Raw genomic sequence first — 21,255 nt, forward strand, 5'->3', positions numbered from 1 at the left:
CAGTGATTTTATATGAAATGACTTGATTAAGAGGAAAATTCAATTTTGATTCTTTGGGATATTTTATTGACCTCTCCTGTGTTTGAAGAACTTTTTTGTGAAAGGAATTAAAATAAATAGTTCTCTTCTTGTTGGCTTCCAGATTAAGTAAAATCTCATAAGTACGTGTAGTTTCTAAAATCACTTACGCAAACTCATAACCTCAAAATCAAGTTTTATTTTCACTGCTTCAACAATAATTGAAATTATTAGTTCGCCCTTTTGTAAGGAATTCCATTAGTAACACAAAAGCTAATAGTTTTCAGACCTTTCTAGTGCTGGTAGGAAAAAGGAACAGAATTAAACTGCTTTTGTTAGAAAATTAGTGCTAATTTTTATATATGTATGTATGGACTAGACATTAAAAGGCAATTACCATTTCTGCAGAATTACTTAATTTTGGTTACAAATTAAATACTTTGTACTTTTTTTTTAGAGATTGAAATGCTTTCTACATAAAAAGCTAAATTACACTTTTGTTTCTCATATGACTAGTCTTTTGTATGAGAAATGGTATGAGAAATGAGTTTGTCTCAGCAAATCTATGAGAATTTAGAGACTGTAGTTTCTTTACTTCTTATTTGCATAGTTTTTTATGACACAAACTCACTTTTCCCTAGAAGGAAATTGACTAAGTATTGCTTCTGGAGAGAGCATCTGAAGAACATCTTTGGCATGAATTACTTACCAGAGTTCACCTTTGGGGTGAATCATCTACCAGAAACCTAAATTTAATTGATAAAACCTGGACATGAAAGAAGGGAGGGAGGAATGAATGAAAGGATGTTTGATAGTGGGGCCTTTTTATTCAGCAAAGTCATAAATGCTCTGGAAAAATCAGCAAATAACTGATAAAGTTAGGTGAGAGTGCTAAGTTGTGGATAGTAAATGTGGAGTGGGGAACAGTTCTAACTATATAATTTGTAAGGGTCAGGAAAATAAAATATATTATTAACAAACAGGATCATTAAAGGAATGGAATGGTTTTCATTCAGCTGGAAAGACTTTTCATTCTGGAAGAATGTTGAAAAGGTGGTGTAGTGTAGATGGCTGCAAAATGATGTACAGTATGAAAAAAGTGATTAGGGACCAATACACATACTTTTGTAATGCAAAAGGGGGTCATCAAAAAAAAGGTCAGCTGCCCACTTCAAAATGAACAAAAGTAGTACTCATTCATATGACAAACGGTGCCACTGTGAACTCTTTTCTCTCTTAAATACTGTGAATCCAAAAGTTTTTAGGAATTCTGAGCCACAGACAGCTGGGTGCTGAGAAATTGTGCAAGTAAGTTATCATTGTGTCCTTATGTAGTTTTCATACTGTGCACAGCTCTTGTCTATTACTAGAGACAGCATTTCTGGCCAGCTGGACCTTTGATCTGATGTATTGTATTATGAAAGTACAAGACTATAGCAGAAGAATGTAAACTTACATGGAAGTTGCTTAAAAGTTTAGGTTTGGAAAAGGAGTTCAGGAGTCAGAGTGGCAGAATGAGAAAAACAGGCAAAGTCAAGGTCTGAAGGAGGGTATGAAGGTAAGAAGAAGGATCCTAATTGGTTTTCTGCTGGGAACCTTCATTCTATCAATAGTATTTTTGGCATCACATACTGAGAAAATACAGAATTTAATATGTAGCCTCTTTTTTATTCATATAGGTGTTTTATTTTTTTAATATAACTTGGTAGTTTGAAAAAATTATTAAGTAATTTTCTGTGGGAGAGATGTTCCAGCAGACTTTAGTGATGTTGCCAGTTTATGGTACAGCTGCAGTTCTCAGGTGGTCTGTTTGTGGCTTAGTTGCACATTCATTACCAGAGAGTTATCCTGGTTGGAGAACTAGCTTATGATCCATACATTGCTGGAATGGCTTCTTGTGTTTCCTTAGGCAGTGTGATAATACTCCTCTGTGTTGGTCGCATACTGTTTTACCTTAATAGTACCTGACATAATAATCCTTACACTGGTCACTGTGACCTTCCTTAGTTAAAAATTGTAAAATGTTACCAAACTGGCAGATCTCCATCTGCTTTGGTTTGTTCTAAATGGCTGTGCAAGTGGAGTATAGCAGTGAATACAGTCTTAAATACTGCTTATAGAAGGAATTGTGGAGATTTTTCCCAAAGAAGAAAATGTACCTTTATATCTTCTGGTGCCACCACTGTCCTACGTTGTCTTTCTATTTTTTCGGTGTCCTTACTTTTGGGTTTTTTTCCTTAAAAACAAGTGGAATTCTTACCTTTAATTGCAGTTTTACATTAACTATTTACACAAACAGCTCTGTACAATATTTTAAGCAGGAAGTTGATTGCTAAAAGTGATTGTAGATGACTGATTGTTTGAAAAAAATGCTAGAAACTGGCTTTTTTCTGTTACCAGGTGAGCGAAGCAGGTGTTCACAGACCACATGTGGGTGGCATCCATGGGCGCAGTAATGATGGAGCTTATTCACTTGTATTAGCTGGAGGATTTGAAGATGAAGTGGTATGTCATTTATGCAAGCAACAGTTTTGCTGTTCTAATGTGTCAATGTTTGTAAAGATAGAGTTATGTTTGTTGTTGATCTAAAACTAATGTTTATGCAAATATGACGGTGAAAAAAATAACTACTACTGATTACAAACTGAATAGTTTTTAGTATTTGGGGGAAAACTGTGTAAGGAAATCTTTCTTAAAGAATGTTTATGCTCATACTTAAGCAAAATATGTCAATTACAGCTGGATTTTACATTGTTTAGGGCAGTTAAATTTCAGTATACTTTTGGAGTCTGAATTAGTATTATTTAAAATCTGGTAGGGTAATTATGTGCAAATAATATATTTTATGTTCTGCTTTGGCCATGATTTTTATTGCTTTCAAGACAGATGCCTCTTCATTTGGGTTTGTTGTGTTTCTAAATGCGATACATTTATTTTAATGAAGCAAGAATAAAAGGTACATGTTACTTGATTCTGTGAAGTTCTGAAGGTTCTTGACTCCTACTTATGAGCACTTTCAGAACTTCTTAGGAAGGTATCAGTATCTTGTGTTATGATCCCCAAAGGCGCTGGAAAAAAATTCTACTTTGATGTTAACATCTAAGTAATGCAATGAAAGCTATTATGCTGCTAAACAAAACAGTAACTGCATCCAACTTTCATCTCATGATGTTGACCAACATTTAATTATGAATAGATTGCTGTTTTCTGCAATTAAATAACATTTACACAGGGTATATCCCTTCCTGCAGTTCTGCTCCATCAGGTGGAATTTTGAATCATGCATCAGGTGAAGGATAAAGCAGTAAGCAATCCGTTTTTTTAAAACATGCATAGCTGTTTACCACAAAGAAGGCGGCACTGGAGAAAGAAATAAACCTCTGAAATAGCATCAGTACGTAGTGTATTCTTTGCCAACAGCACCTACCAGCTGCTGCTGCTGCAGAGCATTGCCTCTGAAGGAGTCTCTTTGAAAAAGTCACATGAGGAGGTACTTGGTGTTGGGATACATTATTACGTCCTTAGAGTCAACCCCAACCCAAGCTCTAGGACCCTTAGCCAGTGGACCCTAAGATCACTGTTGCTCAGTAGTTGCACCTGCTATTCTGGGGTGCTGCAGACTCCTTTTTTTCCTTTTTGGTTGTGATACTGATGTCCCCTTATTTCTGCTGCTGTAATTATTCAAAATATTTCACAAACTTAATTGGATCCTTTGCATGTCTTTTCCAGTTCACCTAAGTGATGTTGGGATCATGTGTTTTTGTGGATGCCTAAGTACTGTCATAGTCTAGATGACATACATAATTTTGAAGAGGCATAGTTGGGGAGAAGTATTGCAGAAGATGCCCTAAAAATTTGTATCAATGTCAGCTTTTTTGCAATTCTCTAATCTAAGGACACAGGACAGAAATATTTTTTTTTCCAGGTGCATTTTTGGAATTAGTTTTTCTTTAGTTCTTTTTTCATATACTAGATTTTATTTCCCAATTTATGTCTTTTCCCTGGTTTTTGGAAAAGGTTGAAATTAAACTCCCGTACAAATATCCACAGAAAAATCAAATTCTGTACTTATAAGTATCCTAAGTATGGTATCTTATTCCCTAAATGAAACTTTTTAATAAACATTCAGATAAAATCCTCTGATCACATCTAGTCACTTTATTGTATGACAACAAGAAGAGAGGTGAGTCTTACTTGAATTTTAGTGGTATGACATAGGTACTTGTGTATAAATTTTTACAAAATTGAGAAATAAATACATTTTGGAAGACTTTTATTGTATGTTTAAAAACTTTATGCACTATTTATGCACACTGCTGACTTGCCATCTTAATGCTTTTCTTGTGGCTTTAAATTAACAGTTCACTATTGAGGTAAAATAATTGCAAAAATGTATTGCAGGAAATAGAATTCACTTTCTAGCTTTCAGATCATGCCATTTTTATGCTGTGCCTTTGGAAACTTAGAATCCTGCAGACCCAGACTTGCCTGCAGCTTTGCTCAAGTTGGGATGTTCTGGATGTATTGGAGAGCTCAGTAACGACAAGTTCTGTCAGTACAGGATTTACCCTCAAGATTGAGAAGGGGTACAGTCATAGTTTACAAAATGAGCATTGGGTGAAATTGTTTTGTACATGAAGATTAATCTGATTCTTAATTACATGCATATAAAATGTTTGCACATTAATCTCTCTTTGTAAAGTTTAACCTTGAATTTTAGTGACAAGTTACATGGCTTACCTATTTAAGATACAGTATTACACTAGTTAGCTTTAGAGTCTTGAATATGTTAATATTGTTAATCTCCTGGTCTTGTTCTTGATAGAAACCATAATAGGAACATTAGCTGAAGAAATTGAGAAGTTTTTCAGGAATTTAAAATCTAAGAATTATTTCAGAATAGAGTAAAATTTAAAAACTAGATATTGGACATTAACAGTGATTGTGCAGTCACAGTGTTCATGATAAAAGTATTTTGACTTGTCTATTTGTCAAATCAAGTAGCTGAAGAAATTTCACTTCTGTGTTGAAAAATTACCCTTCTATTTTGTGTCATTGTTATGTATCGGGGTTAAAACTGCTGATTATTTTCAAAAGTTTCGAGATCCATGTTTCTGTTGGGTTGAGGTAGTGTTGTAAAGATGGTCAATTAATTGTGTGGTATGCTTAGTTTAATCTGAACAAAGATTGTTTCTTCTTTAAGTGCTTTTGCATATAGGATCATACGGGAAATCTCTGAAGTGAGATTCAGAATCTCTTGGAGAATAATATCTGCTGTGATCATTCGCATCCTCTTGTAAAAGATTCTGAGAGTATAAAAGAGAATAGCATCTCTAATGACTCAGAAGGGACCCCAGGCAAATATACTCATTGCTTAGGTTCGTTGATATTTTATACCAAACCCATTCAGTGCCTGGAACACAGCATTCACAAACCACTTCATGAAATGGCTTGCTGTCCATTTTAAATGTTCTGTGTCTTTGCATTAATCTTGTGTGTGGGTAATCAGTTCCAAGGTGTCAGTATAACTGTTACTCCACTTGTTTGAAATAGTCCAATTGCAAATAAACAGTATTTAGCTCAGTAGACTTGCCTAAGACCTGTGATGATGATGGAGCGTTTCAGAACCTCTGCTTAGTGTGCATTGCACAGTGAAAGCACTTGATCAGTTCCACCAGTGCCAAAGGTGCAGTGCCGGTACTGTAGTGAATTGCATACTTAAATGGCTTTAAATCCAAATCAAGTGGCAGTAGGAGCCTCATGTCTGAGGCATAGTGTTTTATATCCAAAGGCCATTGCGAGTTGCAGTTTACCTAGATATGTGTGTATGACCTGCTGCTTTATTAACCAGTTTGCTGGGTTTACCTGAGTCATCCGAATCCATTGTGAACCCTGGTACAAAAGAGATGTAGTATCCTATATAAATTTTCTGGATTATCATGCCATGCTGACTACGTTACCAAGGGAACAGTTCCTTTTCAATTTTCCCAACTCTGTTCAATAGTATGGAGAATCCAACATAACAAGTTCATTACAGCCATTACACTGAGTGTCTCTCTATTGTGAGTTACCTGGATTGAGTATGTAGCTGAAAACCTGATGCTTAGCACCATGAAACTTGCTGTTTTCAAAAGCTGTCACATTTCCAAGGTGTAAGCGCCCTCCTGGTTTGGGACCCACTTGGAGCTCCAACATATGTGAAAGAGTTCAAGTATCTTGCTATATGATAGCTACCAAATATCTTCCTTTTCACTCAGATGTGTTATTTGTCCACTCTTCTTACCTCTGATACTAAGGACATACTTGACATAATTTGAAGGGCAGTAGTTTTAATACTACTTACCAGTGTTTCAGATTTGCAGAACAGATCCTATTCTGCAACAGTCTCCTCTCCATCTGTTATTCCATATTGTTAGCTATCAGTCCATACAAAATGCTAATTAATGCTACAATGCTAAAAAATACCTTTCTTGCATTATTTTCTGAATTTCATTGTCTCCTCTGTACCTGCATTATATGAAGAATTACCTTCACATTCTGAAAAACCTTCCTTTGTTACACAGATGCTTTTTGTCATTTTTCACTGCTAGCACTACAGCTCTCAAAGTAGTCTTATCTGCCTATTTGTCAGCTTCTTTCATAATGAGGTGTGAAATCTGTGTCTATACTGCCCCTATCTGTGCTTTTCCAAAGTTAATTTGCAGGACTTTGCATATCTGATTGTTTCTAAAGCATTGAGGAACCCATTTGACACAAGATAAAGCAGATTAAAAAGCAGAAATTAATGTTGCCAATGCTTAGCAAGGCACCATTTCGCTCTTTTTTACATTTCATGCTTTCCAAGAAACATTCTGTCTGGCATAGTGCCTTAGGTCAAGGATGTAGGCCTTGGTTTCTGTTTGTGAATGCCTAACATACTGAAATTTTTTCTTTCTGAAATTCATGCATTTTCAAGAGACAGTCATATTAGTGCAACATATGGAGTATCATCAATCTATTCCCTTCATAAAATTCTGAAGGATCAGCATAATTTACTAATCTTTGTTGCATCAAACCATGGGTTTCTTGCTGGACTTAATAGATTTTTCACATGAATGCTTATAAAAATTAATTCTTATGATATTAAGCATTTATTTAAATACAGGAAATGAAAGAAGGATTAAACTAACAAATTCTAATTATATGTATAGAGATAAATGAATGTCAAGTAGTAAGTGATGTCTTTTAGACAGGCAAGATTTTCCTTGCCTTGCTTTAACTAGGATTATAGTAGGCTAATTAAATTACTCATACAGGTTGCAGGATTTTTTGCCCTCAGAAAAACAATCACTCAGCAATCTCTAACAGGTAGGTAGTCAAAAATAATTGTAATTAAAAAATGTTGTCTCAAAAACCTGTTGTACCTCCTAAGTAATGTCCCATTACAAAAAAATGTCTTTGACCTGAAAAGGCTTTCTGTGTGTTTTATCTTTGGTGAACCTCATTTGAAGTCGGAACTGATATTGAACAGAGCAGAAAATAATGAATCCAGATTGGGTAGCCTGAATTATTTGCATATTAATGTTTAGTTTAAAGGTCTGGTGGTCCACCATTTTGGCACTGAACATGGAAAGGAGTAAGAAAAACCTCAGAAAGTGCTGCACATACAGTAGTTGTCTAGTACTTTCACTTGGGAGTTATTTTTCAAAATGTTGACCTACTTCCATCACCAGTTAGCCACCTGTTTTGAAGCTGTCTTACTTACTGTTCAGATTTTCAGACTGGCTAACACTAAAATGGTTAAATGTTTTCATCGTGGTGGAACATGCCACGGTACTGTCAGGTTCTTGCTGTCAAGGGTGGTTGTGGGGAAGAATCAGAAGCACTGATTATGATATATTCAAGCTTGCACTTAATGCAAGGGGGTTTTTATTGATTTATAAATTAAGTGTGTAATTTAGCCCTTCCTTTTTTAATTGGCAGCTTTTACTGCAGTGCTAAACCATGAAATTATCAAAAATAAATCAGGCAATTGGGCAGATAGACCAATTCCGTCAGCACTTATGTGCATACAGACTTATGAGACTTTAATGGAGATGAATTATGACATGATTCAGTTTCAGGTACTCCCACTACTAGGGAAAGAAATTCCTTTCAAATATAATTGTCTAATAGTTAATATTTGTCTTGAATTTAATAACTTTATTTAAAAAGGCTTAGTGCTTTTTTATTTTGCTTTGTCATATTAATCAAAATCTTATTATTCTATTCATTATGTTTTACTGAGGTGAAACTGATGAATCGAGGCGTTGATGAACTGATGAAATTTTGGGGTTTCTTATATCAAAAAAGCCAATGAGACTTCGTTGTTGTTATTGTTCAGACTGAAGATTGAAGCTCACTGTGGTGGATTGACCCTGGCTGGATGCCAGGTGCCCACTAAAGCTGCTCTATCACTCCCCTCCTCAGCTGGACAGGGGAGAGAAAATACAACGAAAGGCTCGTGGGTCGAGATAAGGACAGGGACATCACTCACCACTTACCGTCACAGGCAAAACAGACTCAACTTGGGGAAATTAGTTTAATTTATTACCAATCAAATCAGAGTAGGATAATGCAGAATAACAACTAAATCTCAAAACACCTTACCCCCACCCCTCCCTTCTTCCCAGGCTTAACTTTACTTCCGATTTCTCTCCCTCCTCCTCTCCAGTGGCACAGGGGGACGGGGAATGGGGGTTGCAGTCAGTTCATCACACATTGTCTCTGCTGCTCCTTCCTCCTCAGAGGGAGGACTTCTCACACTCTTCCCCTGCTCCAGTGTGGGTTGTCTCCCGCGGGAGACAGTTCTCCATGAACTCTTACAATGTGGGTCCTTCCTGTGGGCTGCAGTTCTTCACAAACTGCTCCAGTGTGGGTCCCTTCCACGGGCTGCAGTCCTTCAGGCACAGACTGCTCCAGCATGGGTCCCCTGTGGGGTCACAAGTCCTGCTAGAAAACCTGCTCCAGCATGTGCTCCTCTCTCCGTGGGTCTGCAGGTCCTGCCAGGAGCCTGCTCCAGCATCGGCTTCCCACAGGGTCACAGCCTCCTTTGGGAACCCACCTGCTCCAGCACGGGGTCCTCCCCAGGCTGCAGGTGGATATCTGCTCCACTATGAACCTCCATGGGTTGCAGGGGGACAGGCTACCATCTCACCATGGGCTGCAGGGGGACAGCCTGCCTCACCATGATCTTCACCACAGGCTGCAGGTGGATATCTGCTCCACCATGGACCTCCATGTACTGCAGGGGGACAGCCTGCCTCACCATGATCTTCACCACAGGCTGCAGGTGGATATCTGCTCCACCATGGACCTCCATGTACTGCAGGGGGACAGCCTGCCTCACCATGGTCTTCACCATGGGCTGCAGGGGAATCTCTGCTCTGGCGCCTGGAGCACCTCCTCCCTCTCCTTCTTCACTGACCTGGGTGTCTGCAGGGCTGTTTCGCTCACGTATTCTCACTCCTCTCTCTGGCAGCTGTTGCTGCTCCCCTGGTTTGGTTTTTTTTCCCCCTTAAATATGTTATCCCAGAGGCACTACCACCATCGCTGATGGGCTCGGCCTTGGCCAGTGGCAGGTCTGTCTTGGAGGTGGCTGACATTGGCTGTATCGGACATAGTGGAAGCTTCTAGCAGCTTCTCACAGAAGGCAGCCCTGTAGCCCTCCAGCTACCAAAACCTTGCCACGCAAACCCAATACACTCATCTAGAAGAAGTTTGTGTTCATAATAGCGTACTTTACTAACTGATCAATGCAATTTTTATGTATATGTTGGGACCAAACTTTGAAATCTGAGCATAATTCAATGAAAAGCGAAAATAATTGAGTGGTATCTTGAGATAGCTGATATTCCAGTAAATTGAAGTAGCTAATGCCCCTGTCAGCTGCTGTATAAAAGCAACCCATAGAAATAATGTCGTTGAACACTTAGGTAGAATTCAAAATCTTACTTTCTTTGTTCTCCATTATCTCTTTGTTAGAGTTACAGCTGATTATGTAACAACATTGAAATAGTGGAGTGTGATTTAATAAAACTGACCATCTGCTTACGTTGTATGTCTGAGGCTGACTGGCTTATAGTACTAGAGCTTCAGGCTCATCTTCCACTCAAATGCCCCAATATGAGATACTTACTGGGTCAATGTTCCTGTGGCTGAAGTTCATTTGCTCTATGACATGATCAAGCTTTAGACAGGACAGTTAAGAAGTAACTTTATGGAGGCAACATAAGAAAATGAGACATACAGAAGGCATTAAGAGAAGACAGAATAACAAAGGTTTTACTAGCTGTTGAAAGAATGTTTTGGTGCAAGAAAGTTGAATTAAGCTGTGGAAAGCAGAAGAGAAATGGCAGAGTTACATATTTTGAGGTAAGAAAATGGGTAAAAGGTAGGAAGAAGGAAAAGAAGGGAAAAGATAAGATTGTTTTAATAGCCTTTTTGACAGTTATTTTAAAGAAGTGAACATTTTAAAAATCTTATTAAAGAACATACAGACATCAATAATTCCTTTGACCAAATGTTTTCTTGAACTGTTGAATGCAGAATTTACAGCAGTATCAGCATCTTAAGCTCTGCTTTCTGATCCTCTTGAGAAAAAAAATAGCTTTCCGCCTTTACCTGTCACATACAGGCTATCAGTCGAACAGGTATGGGTCGTAGGAAGATCCTGCATTGTCTGTAGATAGACTCAGAACTCAAAGCTATTGAGAAATTGTTTTAATGAGTCATTACTCATCAAAAGATACCAAATAATAAGCTGTGTGAATATTCCTGGCATATTCCACTTTCAAAGTAATACTCCATAACCACGATGGAAATAGGTTCTATAGGTCTCCCATTAGGTCTCCAGACTACCAGTATCCCCATTTTACTTACACTTATCACGGGCTGTATTCATTTCCACATTTTTTCCACTCTTAAGAACTCTGTGTCTGTGCATCACTTACTCTTGCCATTCTAGATTTTCTGTCTCTGCAACCACTTACGTAGTCTCATGGTGTTTCTTCCTCCCCTTGTTTAGGAGTTGCTCTCATATCAGAGGTTCAAATGTCCTCCCAGTTTCTCTTCATCCAGTCCAAATCAGTGCCTTATATGGCAAGATCTCTGTCATTTTCCTCCAATCCTAGGAAATGTGTGTCTTTGTTCCCTGCAATCCTTTTTTTTTATATATATATGTCTGATGTGAAATAAGTGAATGTTGTTCTTCTGGGAAGCAAAGCAGAAATGACCCTTCCTTACACTGGGGGGTATTAAAAGATGCCCTCTTCTTGTTACTTGACCTGTAACAATTGTGCTCCATAACTGTTCCATTTCTCCTCCATTTTCCTTCCCCTGGATTACCAGTTTCCCCCAAATCCATGTAGTTTTGCCTATTTATGCATAGAACACTTGGATAATTAAGGAGAACCAAATGTAACCTATCAACCTATCAAGTGTGGAATCTATTCAAGAGGTGAGCATGTGTGCATAGGCCTTGTATCTGTGCTATCTTCAAGCACAATGTCATGTGGTTGCCTGTGGTTAAAGAGTATCACCCAGAGAACCACTCAGTCTTTCTCTGAAGTCACTGGAAGTTTGATGTTTTTAGGCCTTTAACATTTAACCCATTTTTCATAGAAGTGTGTTCCAGTAGTTAATTATGAATACTGTTTGCATTTATGCCTTCATACTTGGTTTTTTGGCTTAAGTCTATAGTGATTTGTCCTTGATTTATGTTTGTCTGTTATGCCAAAAAAAAGTCTATTCAGTACTTTCTTCCAATGAAGATTGTTCTACCTAGTTGGTAAACAAAACCATTTGTCAAGAACCTGTCTTGTCTTGTAAATAATTTTCTCCGTCTTGCTCACATATGTAGTGTTTCTGTCTTTTCTTTATTTTTTTACATTCTTATATATGTGTTATTTCAATATTTGTCTCAACATTGTGTTCTAAAAAGAGGGAAAAATCACCTTCCAGTTTCAGTTCATTTCTGCTTATACATCAAAAAACCGCCTTAGCACTTTTCCCCACTCTGCTATACCATGAACATGCATTCAGTCTCTTCTTTGTTATGAAACCTAAATCATTCTGGATTCATGACTTTCCAAGACACATCTTTCTGGTTTTCTGAACTTGGCACAAGCTTCTTATTCAGTGTTAAAATGCAATTTGTTTGAACGGGCCTGATTCATCAAGCAAACCATCCCTATTCATCATATTATTATCACAATCATCCTTGTGTGATCTGCGCATTTTGTTTGTCTTGACAATCACTGAAAAATTGAACATAGCTCAATTCTGTGATACCTGATTTTATACTATTTACTTTACATGCTGTCTTATTAAATAGGTCTTGTCTTGTTGGTCTTTCATACTTTTGAAGTTGTTTCATATATTGTCCTCATACAACATCATTCTATTCCTGCTATTTTTTAGAGGTTCATTGAGCAGAGTAAGTAGACTGTTTTAAGAAAGGAAATACCAGAGTTTATGTATGTCTTTGTTAGGTTTTGAGTATTTTTTTAACTTCATAGCACTTGCTTGTTATTATGTCTAGATAAATTTTGACTGAGAAATACTCTAATACTGCAGCTGAATTTCTGTTAGGTTTTCCCTACACAGAATAAAATAAAAATAATTTCTATAATTAATCTATGGCCTTGTTCAACCAGCATTTCTCTTTCTAACTTTCTCTTTTTCTGCTGTTGTCAGTCATGAAATATCTGTAACAGTCTTGCACTGGATCCTTAATAATGTCAGACTTTTAATAGTGGTAAGAAATTGACTGAATTTTACTACTGCATACAAGTATGTTCAGATTTTTGCTATAAAAATTCATATAAACATTATTTTCCTATTAAGTATTTATCTTCAACTACTGCTTCACGCTTTGTGCAAAATTTGCATCTCCAAAGATATATCATATTAATTATGTTTGTAGAATATATATATTTCTAGAAATGCTTGTATTTGCCAGGAGTAATATGAATTTTTGTGATACATTTCCTAAAGAAAGCAGCATTACTGGCTTTACTTATGTGTATGTAGATTTTGACTGTTTTCATGGTTCACAGTAAAAGATTCTATCAACCTTCCTTTGATTTAAAGAAAATTCTATGTAGAAAGTATACTACAGAATTGTATCATCTTCCAAAATGCAAATCTAAATGAGCTTAAACTCTTGCTAATTCAGAAGAGCTAGGATTATTACTGCATTAAAGCACCTGCCTTGTACATAAGGCAGAACTGTTTGTACTTATTAACACTTAGCCCCTTGCACAAGGTGAAGTGATCCCTCCAAAGTATTTATTATGTATTTTACAAACATGATATTCTTGTAAACTAAATGAAAGCTCTCGAGCAAGTAACCACTTGCTAAAATGTGTTCTCTTCCTCACTTTTTTTTTTCTTTCCCCAAAAATAGGATTTTAAGAGATGCAAAAGTCCAATTTTTTAAGGCGGGCAATTTTTTAATAAGAATTTTCTGGACAATATGTTCCATCCAGCTGTGCTAGCACAGCTACTGTAGGACAGTGACGCTGAAATTTAAAACACATCTTTTCATGCTTTGGATTATAGTTTTTTTCTGTCTGAGTAAATAGAACAAATGAAGTCACATTTTTTGTAAATTGAGTTGCTTTACTTTGGAGTGTTAAAATGAAGGATAATCTTCTTGCGCAGGATCGAGGAGATGAATTCACTTACACTGGGAGTGGGGGTAGAGATCTTTCTGGCAATAAAAGGATTGGAGAACATTCATTTGATCAGACATTGACACATATGAACAGGTAAGTTTTGAAGATAAAATTAAAAAGTATTCCAAAACAAATAGCTGGGTTGTAGTGCTTTAATTTAAAACTAACATTTTGCAATATTCATTTACTCTTGTACATGCTGCTTTTGTAAACAGTAGTGCCTCTTGCTGCTAAGAGGCATTTTATCAAGCATTATGTTTTGTTGATTTAAAGAAACACACACCTCAATGAAGTATGTTACTGTATTCCTGGTGCAGCTAGTAGTCATGTCTCTGGTTGAAATTGTCCTACAGTTTCCTTCAGAGGACTCTGTTTTAATTTAATGAGAAGTTTGTCAAAACTCTTAGGTGGAAGTTTTCTGTTCTGGATGTTTCTTTTTAAATTTCTTCTTCAATGGGTAAATAAGTTACAAAATTTAAGTAGGAAGAAAACATGTTCATTTTCCCATGTTAAAAGAAGTCTTTCCTATTTTGCTAGCCTTTTCTTCCATCATAGTTTTCTATGAAAAGCAAGGAATTAGGGTGTTGCTTTATCAAAAGCAGGTGCTTGAAAAAGAAGATATATGTCCAAAAGATTAATTAGACATCTGCTTAAAGTGTTTTTACATCTTATAAAAGCCTGCCTGAATGAAGAGATCTCCATCCTTTTCTGTTTCTAAGAGCATAACCTGTTAGGCAGCTACCACTTAACAACTGTGGGATGCTGATATTGACTGAGACCTTTTCTTTGCTAGGTCTGCTTTTAGATATGATCTGCTCCTGTCTAGCAGAGTGGAGAGGGATTCTTTCAAGCTTTTTGGTGGTGCTTAGAGGAAAAGCCTGACTTGGCTGCTGAGAAAGGGAGGGGGAGAGAGAGGGGGGACATGATGTGAACAAGAACAAGGAGGGAGGGAAGGTGGAAGTAAGTTTAAGTAAAAGGTTTACAAGCATATTTAGTGAATAGAGCAAACCTGTTTTGGGAAACAGAATTAAAAGCTGGACTCCTTAGTCTCAGCATTTCTCTGCTCTTGGCAAATGAGAAATGCACTGACAAAGCTTGTCGTGTAGCTTTGCAGGCATTAGTGCTCATGGAGTGTAACAAGGTGCTCTCAGTTACTGATTTTGATACAAGTTTTCAGGCACTTTGATAATGAAGATTATGATGATTCCCTGTAGTTGAATCAGTATTGGTTTTGCTTGTCCAGATATTTTTCCTTTTTTAAGTTTTGTTTTTACATAAGAAACATTTTTAAAGTTGGCATTGTATGCCTGTCCCATACTGTTCTGTACAATGTGGGTTTTATACTCATACCATGGCTGCTTATAAACCGTATTATTTCTTCCATTCTGAGATCCATGGTTTGGTTCGAGTCTGATGCTGAAGGGTTTTCAATCCCAGGTCAAATCAGGCTGTGGTAGTAGAAATACTGTTCATTACATCAGCTTGGTCTAGTAAGTATTCATACTGTCTTGCTCCAGGTTTCTAGAAAAGGGTCTTTGTGTCGTTAGTGGATAAAGGGGTTTGCTCGTCCTTGAGTTGGCTACCATTATTTAACTCCTGCTGTGAGGCAGTTTATGTATTATGTGAGACATTTCAGTTACTTGGAGTTTTTTGGATGATTACTATGTACTTTTTTCTCTGTAGTGTTTTTCATCATATTCATTACTTCTGCATACACAACTTAAAAAGCCTTAAAATCTGCAGTTAATGGGGAATAGCGATAGAAGTTTGCCTTTTGTTACAATTTTCTTTTAATTCCCTCAATGCTATTTAGGGATGGCTTATTTTTACAAATGAAGATTATTAAATCTAAAAGGATTGGTTTGTTTTATTTAGCAATATCAGCTGAGTTTTCATCTGGAATCTTGACAACAAACTATTCTGTGTGCCCATATTTTTTCCTTACCATCTGCAGTTCTTAAAGAATATACTGAAAAGTTCTATGCTGCTTGATAAAGTGTAATTAGATAAGGAAAATAGATATGACTTAATTACATTAATTCTCAAAAATCTGTTGTGTGAAGCAATCTAGTTTATGAAGGTTTTGACTCTCTTTCTAGGGCATTGGCCCTTAACTGTGATGCCCCACTGGATGACAAAAATGGAGCAGAGTCTAAGAACTGGAGAGCTGGTAAGCCAGTCAGAGTAGTGCGCAGTTCAAAAGGACGGCGAATCAGCAAATATGCCCCAGAGGAAGGCAACAGATATGATGGCATTTACAAGGTATTCTGATTTCTACTAAGTGCAACATAACATTTTTCTTCAGCTGTTTTAAAAAGTCTCATGTGTGTTACATTGCAAATTCTTCATTATTACTTAAAAGAAATAATTCCTTTTTCTGTATGATAGCTTTTTAGCCTTAGCTTATTCTGCAAAGAACTGAAATGAAGTTATTCAGAGCAGTGATAATAGAACATAATCCATAATAGGATATATAAAATTAAATATGTAATCTATTTATAAGTGCTTACTGACCACATACAAAGCATATTATAAACCATATTATTTCTTCCATTCTGAGATCCATGGTTTGGTTTGAGTCTGATTCTGAAGGGTTTTCAATCCTGGGTCAAATCAGGCAGTGGTAGTAGAAATACTACTGTTCATTATGTTAGCTTGGTCTAGTAGGTATATATGGTTTATATATATACTGAGCAGACATATTATGTGCATATTCATCCCTGGAAATCTAATTATTTCCTCACTTCTTCCAACTATATCCTAGCTTTTTGTGCGTTTAATGACTTCTCAGCATCTGATATAAAGGTGTGTGCCTTTTAAGAGCACTGTATTTATCAAAAATTCAAAAATTTTTTACCTGAGGGAAGAGCTGCTGTACAATAGTAATGTATAACTTAGTCTTCTCATTTCTTCTTGAATAATTAAAGTATGACTACATGCATGTGTTTGGCTTGTGATGAAATAATGGCAGAAGTTTTATATTGTTCTTTAGGTGGTGAAATATTGGCCAGAAATTGGCAAATGTGGATTTTTAGTTTGGCGTTATCTTCTGAGGAGAGATGATGTTGAGCCTGCACCTTGGACTTCAGAAGGAATGGAGCGGTCAAAGAAACTGGGTCTGAGTGTACAGGTTCGAATCAGGACTTGCAGAGTTGGTTTTATTCTCAGTTCCAGTAAACGAATTCCAGAAATAGAAATCAGTTAAATTAAAGCCCTGGGTTTTTTTCTTGTACTTCACCGTGACAGGATCTAATGCCAAAACCCACTACAGATTATCTGCAGACTGAAAGAATCCTGTAATAGTGGCACAGTAGAAGGAAGGGTGGATGAACCTTTCAGCCTTAACAGTGAATTGCTTTGCATATGTGAACTGGAAAATTAAAGAGTTTGAATCCAGTTTTGTGATCCTTAGGCTGGAAAGAATTACAAGCAACTATTGTTATAGCTGAGTCTGAGAAATCAAAAAACCTGTGCATTTTTATGTATTTTTCTCTCCATGTGACTGTGGATTTTGTATAGATAGTGTATTTCAGGCGCAGAAATAAACTGACCCATGAGGACCTGGACATTGCAGAACCCATGAAAGATGGAAAGAATTAACATGCCGTTTCTTTTCTCAGCAAGGCAATGGTGTATCTTACAGCATACCATCATCTTAAACTTTGCCTAACTGATTTGTGTAGTTGTAAGGGCATAGATCGGGATCTCAGGTTCCTTTTAATACAATGGAGTCTGAATTAGATTCTTTGACTTTACTATACTTTCTTAATAATAGATACTAATTTAAATGTTTTCTGCATCATGTAGGAATTTAAAAATTATTTTGTAAGTTATTTCAATATGTAATCACGAGGTTTTAAAGTCTTTTAGAAATTAGTCTTGTTGGTATTTGGGAATTCCTGTATGCCAGTGGGTTTTGTTTTAACTCTATGCTTTTTTATTTCAGTATCCAGAAGGTTATTTGGAAGCCATGGCTAGTAAGGAGAAGAAAGATAAGGTTAAAAAGCAAACTGTGAAACAGGAGCCAACCAGCCAGAGTAATGGAAACCAGAAAAGGACAATTGATGATGGTATTTCTTTTTACTTTTTTAGCATTTATCAGTGAAGTCTGTCATATTACGTTCATTAAGCCAGTAGCATGAAAACTTTGTGGAAGTCTGAAGTTATTTGGAATACTAATGTAAATTGATAAGTACATGCTCTGTAATTAAGTAGTAGTGTAGGGATATTACCTTATTTACTACTCTTGCGGGTTTTTTTTTCCTCTTAAGCTCCGTAGTAAAATGAAGTCTTCTGTGCAACTGTGTGCTGCAGTCCAGAACAATGCTGAACAGTATGAGCTGGAGTAGGGATTTGATTGCTACATTTCATGGGTGTAATCCATGTTTTAGCCATCTAGAAACAGTTTTGTCTTCCCCTTTTATTAGTTTAGACTAACACTCTGTCGTTACTCTGTCTGATGGTCATAATCTTAAGCAGGTATAGAGGAACCTACGAATACACCCAAAGCCATGAGGATGGGGGATGGAGGGAAAGGAGAGGCTTTCCAGCTGACCCAAGAGCAGCAATGGCTGATTAGAGAAGACTGTATGAACCAGAAACTGTGGGATGAAGTACTTGCATCACTTAAGGAAGGACCAGTATGTTTGCTGCATGCACAGTTTTTAATGTTTACCTTTTCTTTAGACTGTTAGGTGAAATCTTGAGTCTCTCTTAAAACCTAATGTGCTTGTTGAACTTTTGCTGAATACAGACTGTGTCTGGCATTATTTTTACTTGTAAGACTTTGATTTCAAGAAAATAATCCTCACTTGTACAATTTGCTATTGATGGCTCAGTTTACACCTGCATAGTAGAGATCTTTTCTCGCTCAAAAAAGCATTTTGGAGTTAGAAGTGGCTTTTTTTTTTGTTTTCATTTTTGAAGTGAGCATGTTTTCTCTGAAATTATACATGTATTTTTGTGCTGTGCTGATGTGAGGAATCAAACATAAAGAAAGGTGGTTCTAGTCATTCCTTTCTGTTGAGACAGAAAATAACTTTATGATGGAAAATACAGCTTACTTGCTTTGTTTAAGAAGATAAAAGTACTGTTATCTTCAAATTTAGATATGAAATTAAAATATTTTCATCCAATCTAGATTATCCCACTCTGTAGAGAGTGAAACTTGAGTAAGAGAGAAAATACTTTCCTCCCCCTAAATGTCAAGAAGATAGCAAGAATAGCTTAAGATTGAAGAGACTATAGACACTACTATAAAAAAGTCCACAAAAGGAGTATGTCCTGAAATACTATGTCTTTCAGAGATAATTAGTCTTACCAGTGTCAAGTTCATAGTTATTTTAGCTGTTTTGCAGAAGAAATCAAGGCACTAAGAAGTTAAAATAACTTGATAAAACTCAACTCAGTGAAAACCAAACCATTATTTGGAAAATGGGTATCTAAAAATGGACATACATATTTAGTTTATTTGAGAATTACCAGTGGCTTTTTACGGTGCTTCTGTAACAGAAGAAGCATCTATAACTCCCTGTTTTTCCACTTACAGTACTAGTTTTTGCTGTAATGCTGCTGCAGTTGTCTTTGTGTAGGAAATGTGTAAAGTTATTCGCTGTTATCTGTCTTCTGTCCAGTGTCTGTAATGACTAGAAGGAATTTAAGCTCTTACAATTGTGCATGATGACAGGCAATAGAGATACGTGTTTGTGAAAAGGAGAAAGCAGTAATTTAAATGTGGCTGAGAAGTCACTTTTCTACAGATTCCTACCCATGATTTTGGTAAGATTTCCGTTTGGTTGCCCCTAAAGGCAACAGGAATCACTGGTAGTTTTGGGTCGCTACTGTGAAAATGTAAACCTAACTTCTTGAAACAACCACCTTCCCTTTTAACTAAATAAAATGTGGTTTATGATAAATCTGGTATTTTAAAAATTATCACAAAGAACTGTATTTTGATTACGCATAGATTTGCTTTTTTTTTCTATACCCAAGCTTGTATTCTTGAGATACTTGGAGATCACTGACATGCCAGAGATAAGCTTGCTTGTCTGTGTAAAACACCTGATATGAATGTATCTTGAGATTCCTCAGAGATGCCCTGAGAAACTTTAGAAACCAGGGAGGCTGAGTTACACACTGCAGAGAATTTGACCTGAGGAGAGAAGAAGCCATTAAGGTAGCCATAACCCATAAGCACAGGAGCAGGTGCAGAAGTGGCTTTCTTAGCAGAAGTAATTCCCTTGGCAGAGAAGCAGAGATCTTTCAGGGACATGCAAATTTCTAGCAGCAGTCACTAAACAGAACTACTGAATTTTCTGACCTACGCTAACAGTCATGAGGGGCCCTCCAGTCTGTTTCATTTTGTTTATAACAGTACTCATACAAACAAGTAAATAATCTTTAAAACATTAGTTCTCTGATTTGTGGAAAAGCAGGAAAATTAAACAGCTATGGACCTGCTTCCCGATTACTTTTAGAAAGCTGTACTCATGGGCACGGAGGACTTAACTTCTGGAAGTTCATCATCTTTCTGTAATAAGTGGCATTCATGAGAATTGTAATAGAGTTTGTCTTTTTTATTCCTTTGCCCTACGCTAGAATTTTCTGAAGAAACTGGAACAATCCTTTATGTGTGTCTGCTGCCAGGAGCTGGTTTACCAGCCAGTGACAACAGAGTGCCTCCACAACGTCTGTAAAGTAAGAATGAACTTGGTCATGCTCTGGGCTGTTTTCTTGGCTCTGAGACAGCAGTCATCAAAGCCATATGTATTTTAGAAAGACAATAATTATTGCCTAACATTCTGAGCAAAAACATGCAACAAGTTTGCATTCAGTGATTGCTGTGTAACCTTAATTTTATGTAATAAAGAGTGGAAGTATGTTTAGTATAGTTCCTGGTAGACATAATGAATGAAGTTTACCATTGCTGTCATTCCTTTGTGATCAGTAGAATTACACTAGAAATTGATTTGGTCCAAGAGCTAGATGTTGGTACAGTAACACTAATTTAATTTTACATAGGTAAGGAATAAAACCAGATTTTATAATTGTGTAACACTTAAGAGTTGTTGAAAGGATGCAGGGTAAATACAAGAAAATTATTTGGGCTTATTTGGAGTAAATTATGTTACCTTGTTATTCTTGGCATTGTTTATGTTTGGTAGGAGGGCCACAGGAGTCAATTTATAACTCGTGTATCTTAAAATCTTGATCAGTTGGATATAATGTAAGGAGTTTGGAATCGAATTTGTACTAGAGTTAACTTCTGTAACACAGGTGTGTACAGAATCCTGTGCTGAATTGTACGTATTTCAACTGTGCCTGCCATACCTAGCATTTCTTCCTAAGAGCCTAAAAGGACTCAGACTGTTATCATCCTAGAACAATATCTGATAATGCAAGTTCAAAAAGATACGTATCACTCCAGTAAAAATTGCTGTATTGTTATGGATGGCCTGCATACATAGAATGATTATGGCTTCTTAAAAACCAAAAAGTATTATGAAGGGGTTAATATTCAGAATTGTGGAAATTGGAAAAC

General features: G+C 36.6%; 1 protein-coding gene across 2 annotated transcripts in view; it reads left to right on the forward strand.

Annotated features, from left to right (window-relative positions):
- UHRF2 (ubiquitin like with PHD and ring finger domains 2) overlaps positions 1 to 21,255 on the forward strand; it is a 93,789-nt gene that overhangs the window by 70,712 nt on the left and 1,822 nt on the right. Inside the window, exons 9-15 of one of the 2 annotated variants that reach the window (XM_075020914.1) lie at positions 2,419 to 2,523; positions 13,702 to 13,808; positions 15,815 to 15,977; positions 16,708 to 16,845; positions 17,662 to 17,785; positions 18,192 to 18,355; positions 20,313 to 20,411. In XM_075020914.1, the coding sequence (XP_074877015.1) occupies positions 2,419 to 2,523; positions 13,702 to 13,808; positions 15,815 to 15,977; positions 16,708 to 16,845; positions 17,662 to 17,785; positions 18,192 to 18,355; positions 20,313 to 20,411 (900 nt within the window). The remainder of the gene's footprint in view (positions 1 to 2,418; positions 2,524 to 13,701; positions 13,809 to 15,814; positions 15,978 to 16,707; positions 16,846 to 17,661; positions 17,786 to 18,191; positions 18,356 to 20,312; positions 20,412 to 21,255) is intronic. The other variant, XM_075020916.1, reaches the window with a different exon arrangement.

This window comes from Buteo buteo, chromosome Z (genome assembly GCF_964188355.1).
Source record: "Buteo buteo chromosome Z, bButBut1.hap1.1, whole genome shotgun sequence".
Taxonomy (NCBI): domain Eukaryota; kingdom Metazoa; phylum Chordata; class Aves; order Accipitriformes; family Accipitridae; genus Buteo; species Buteo buteo.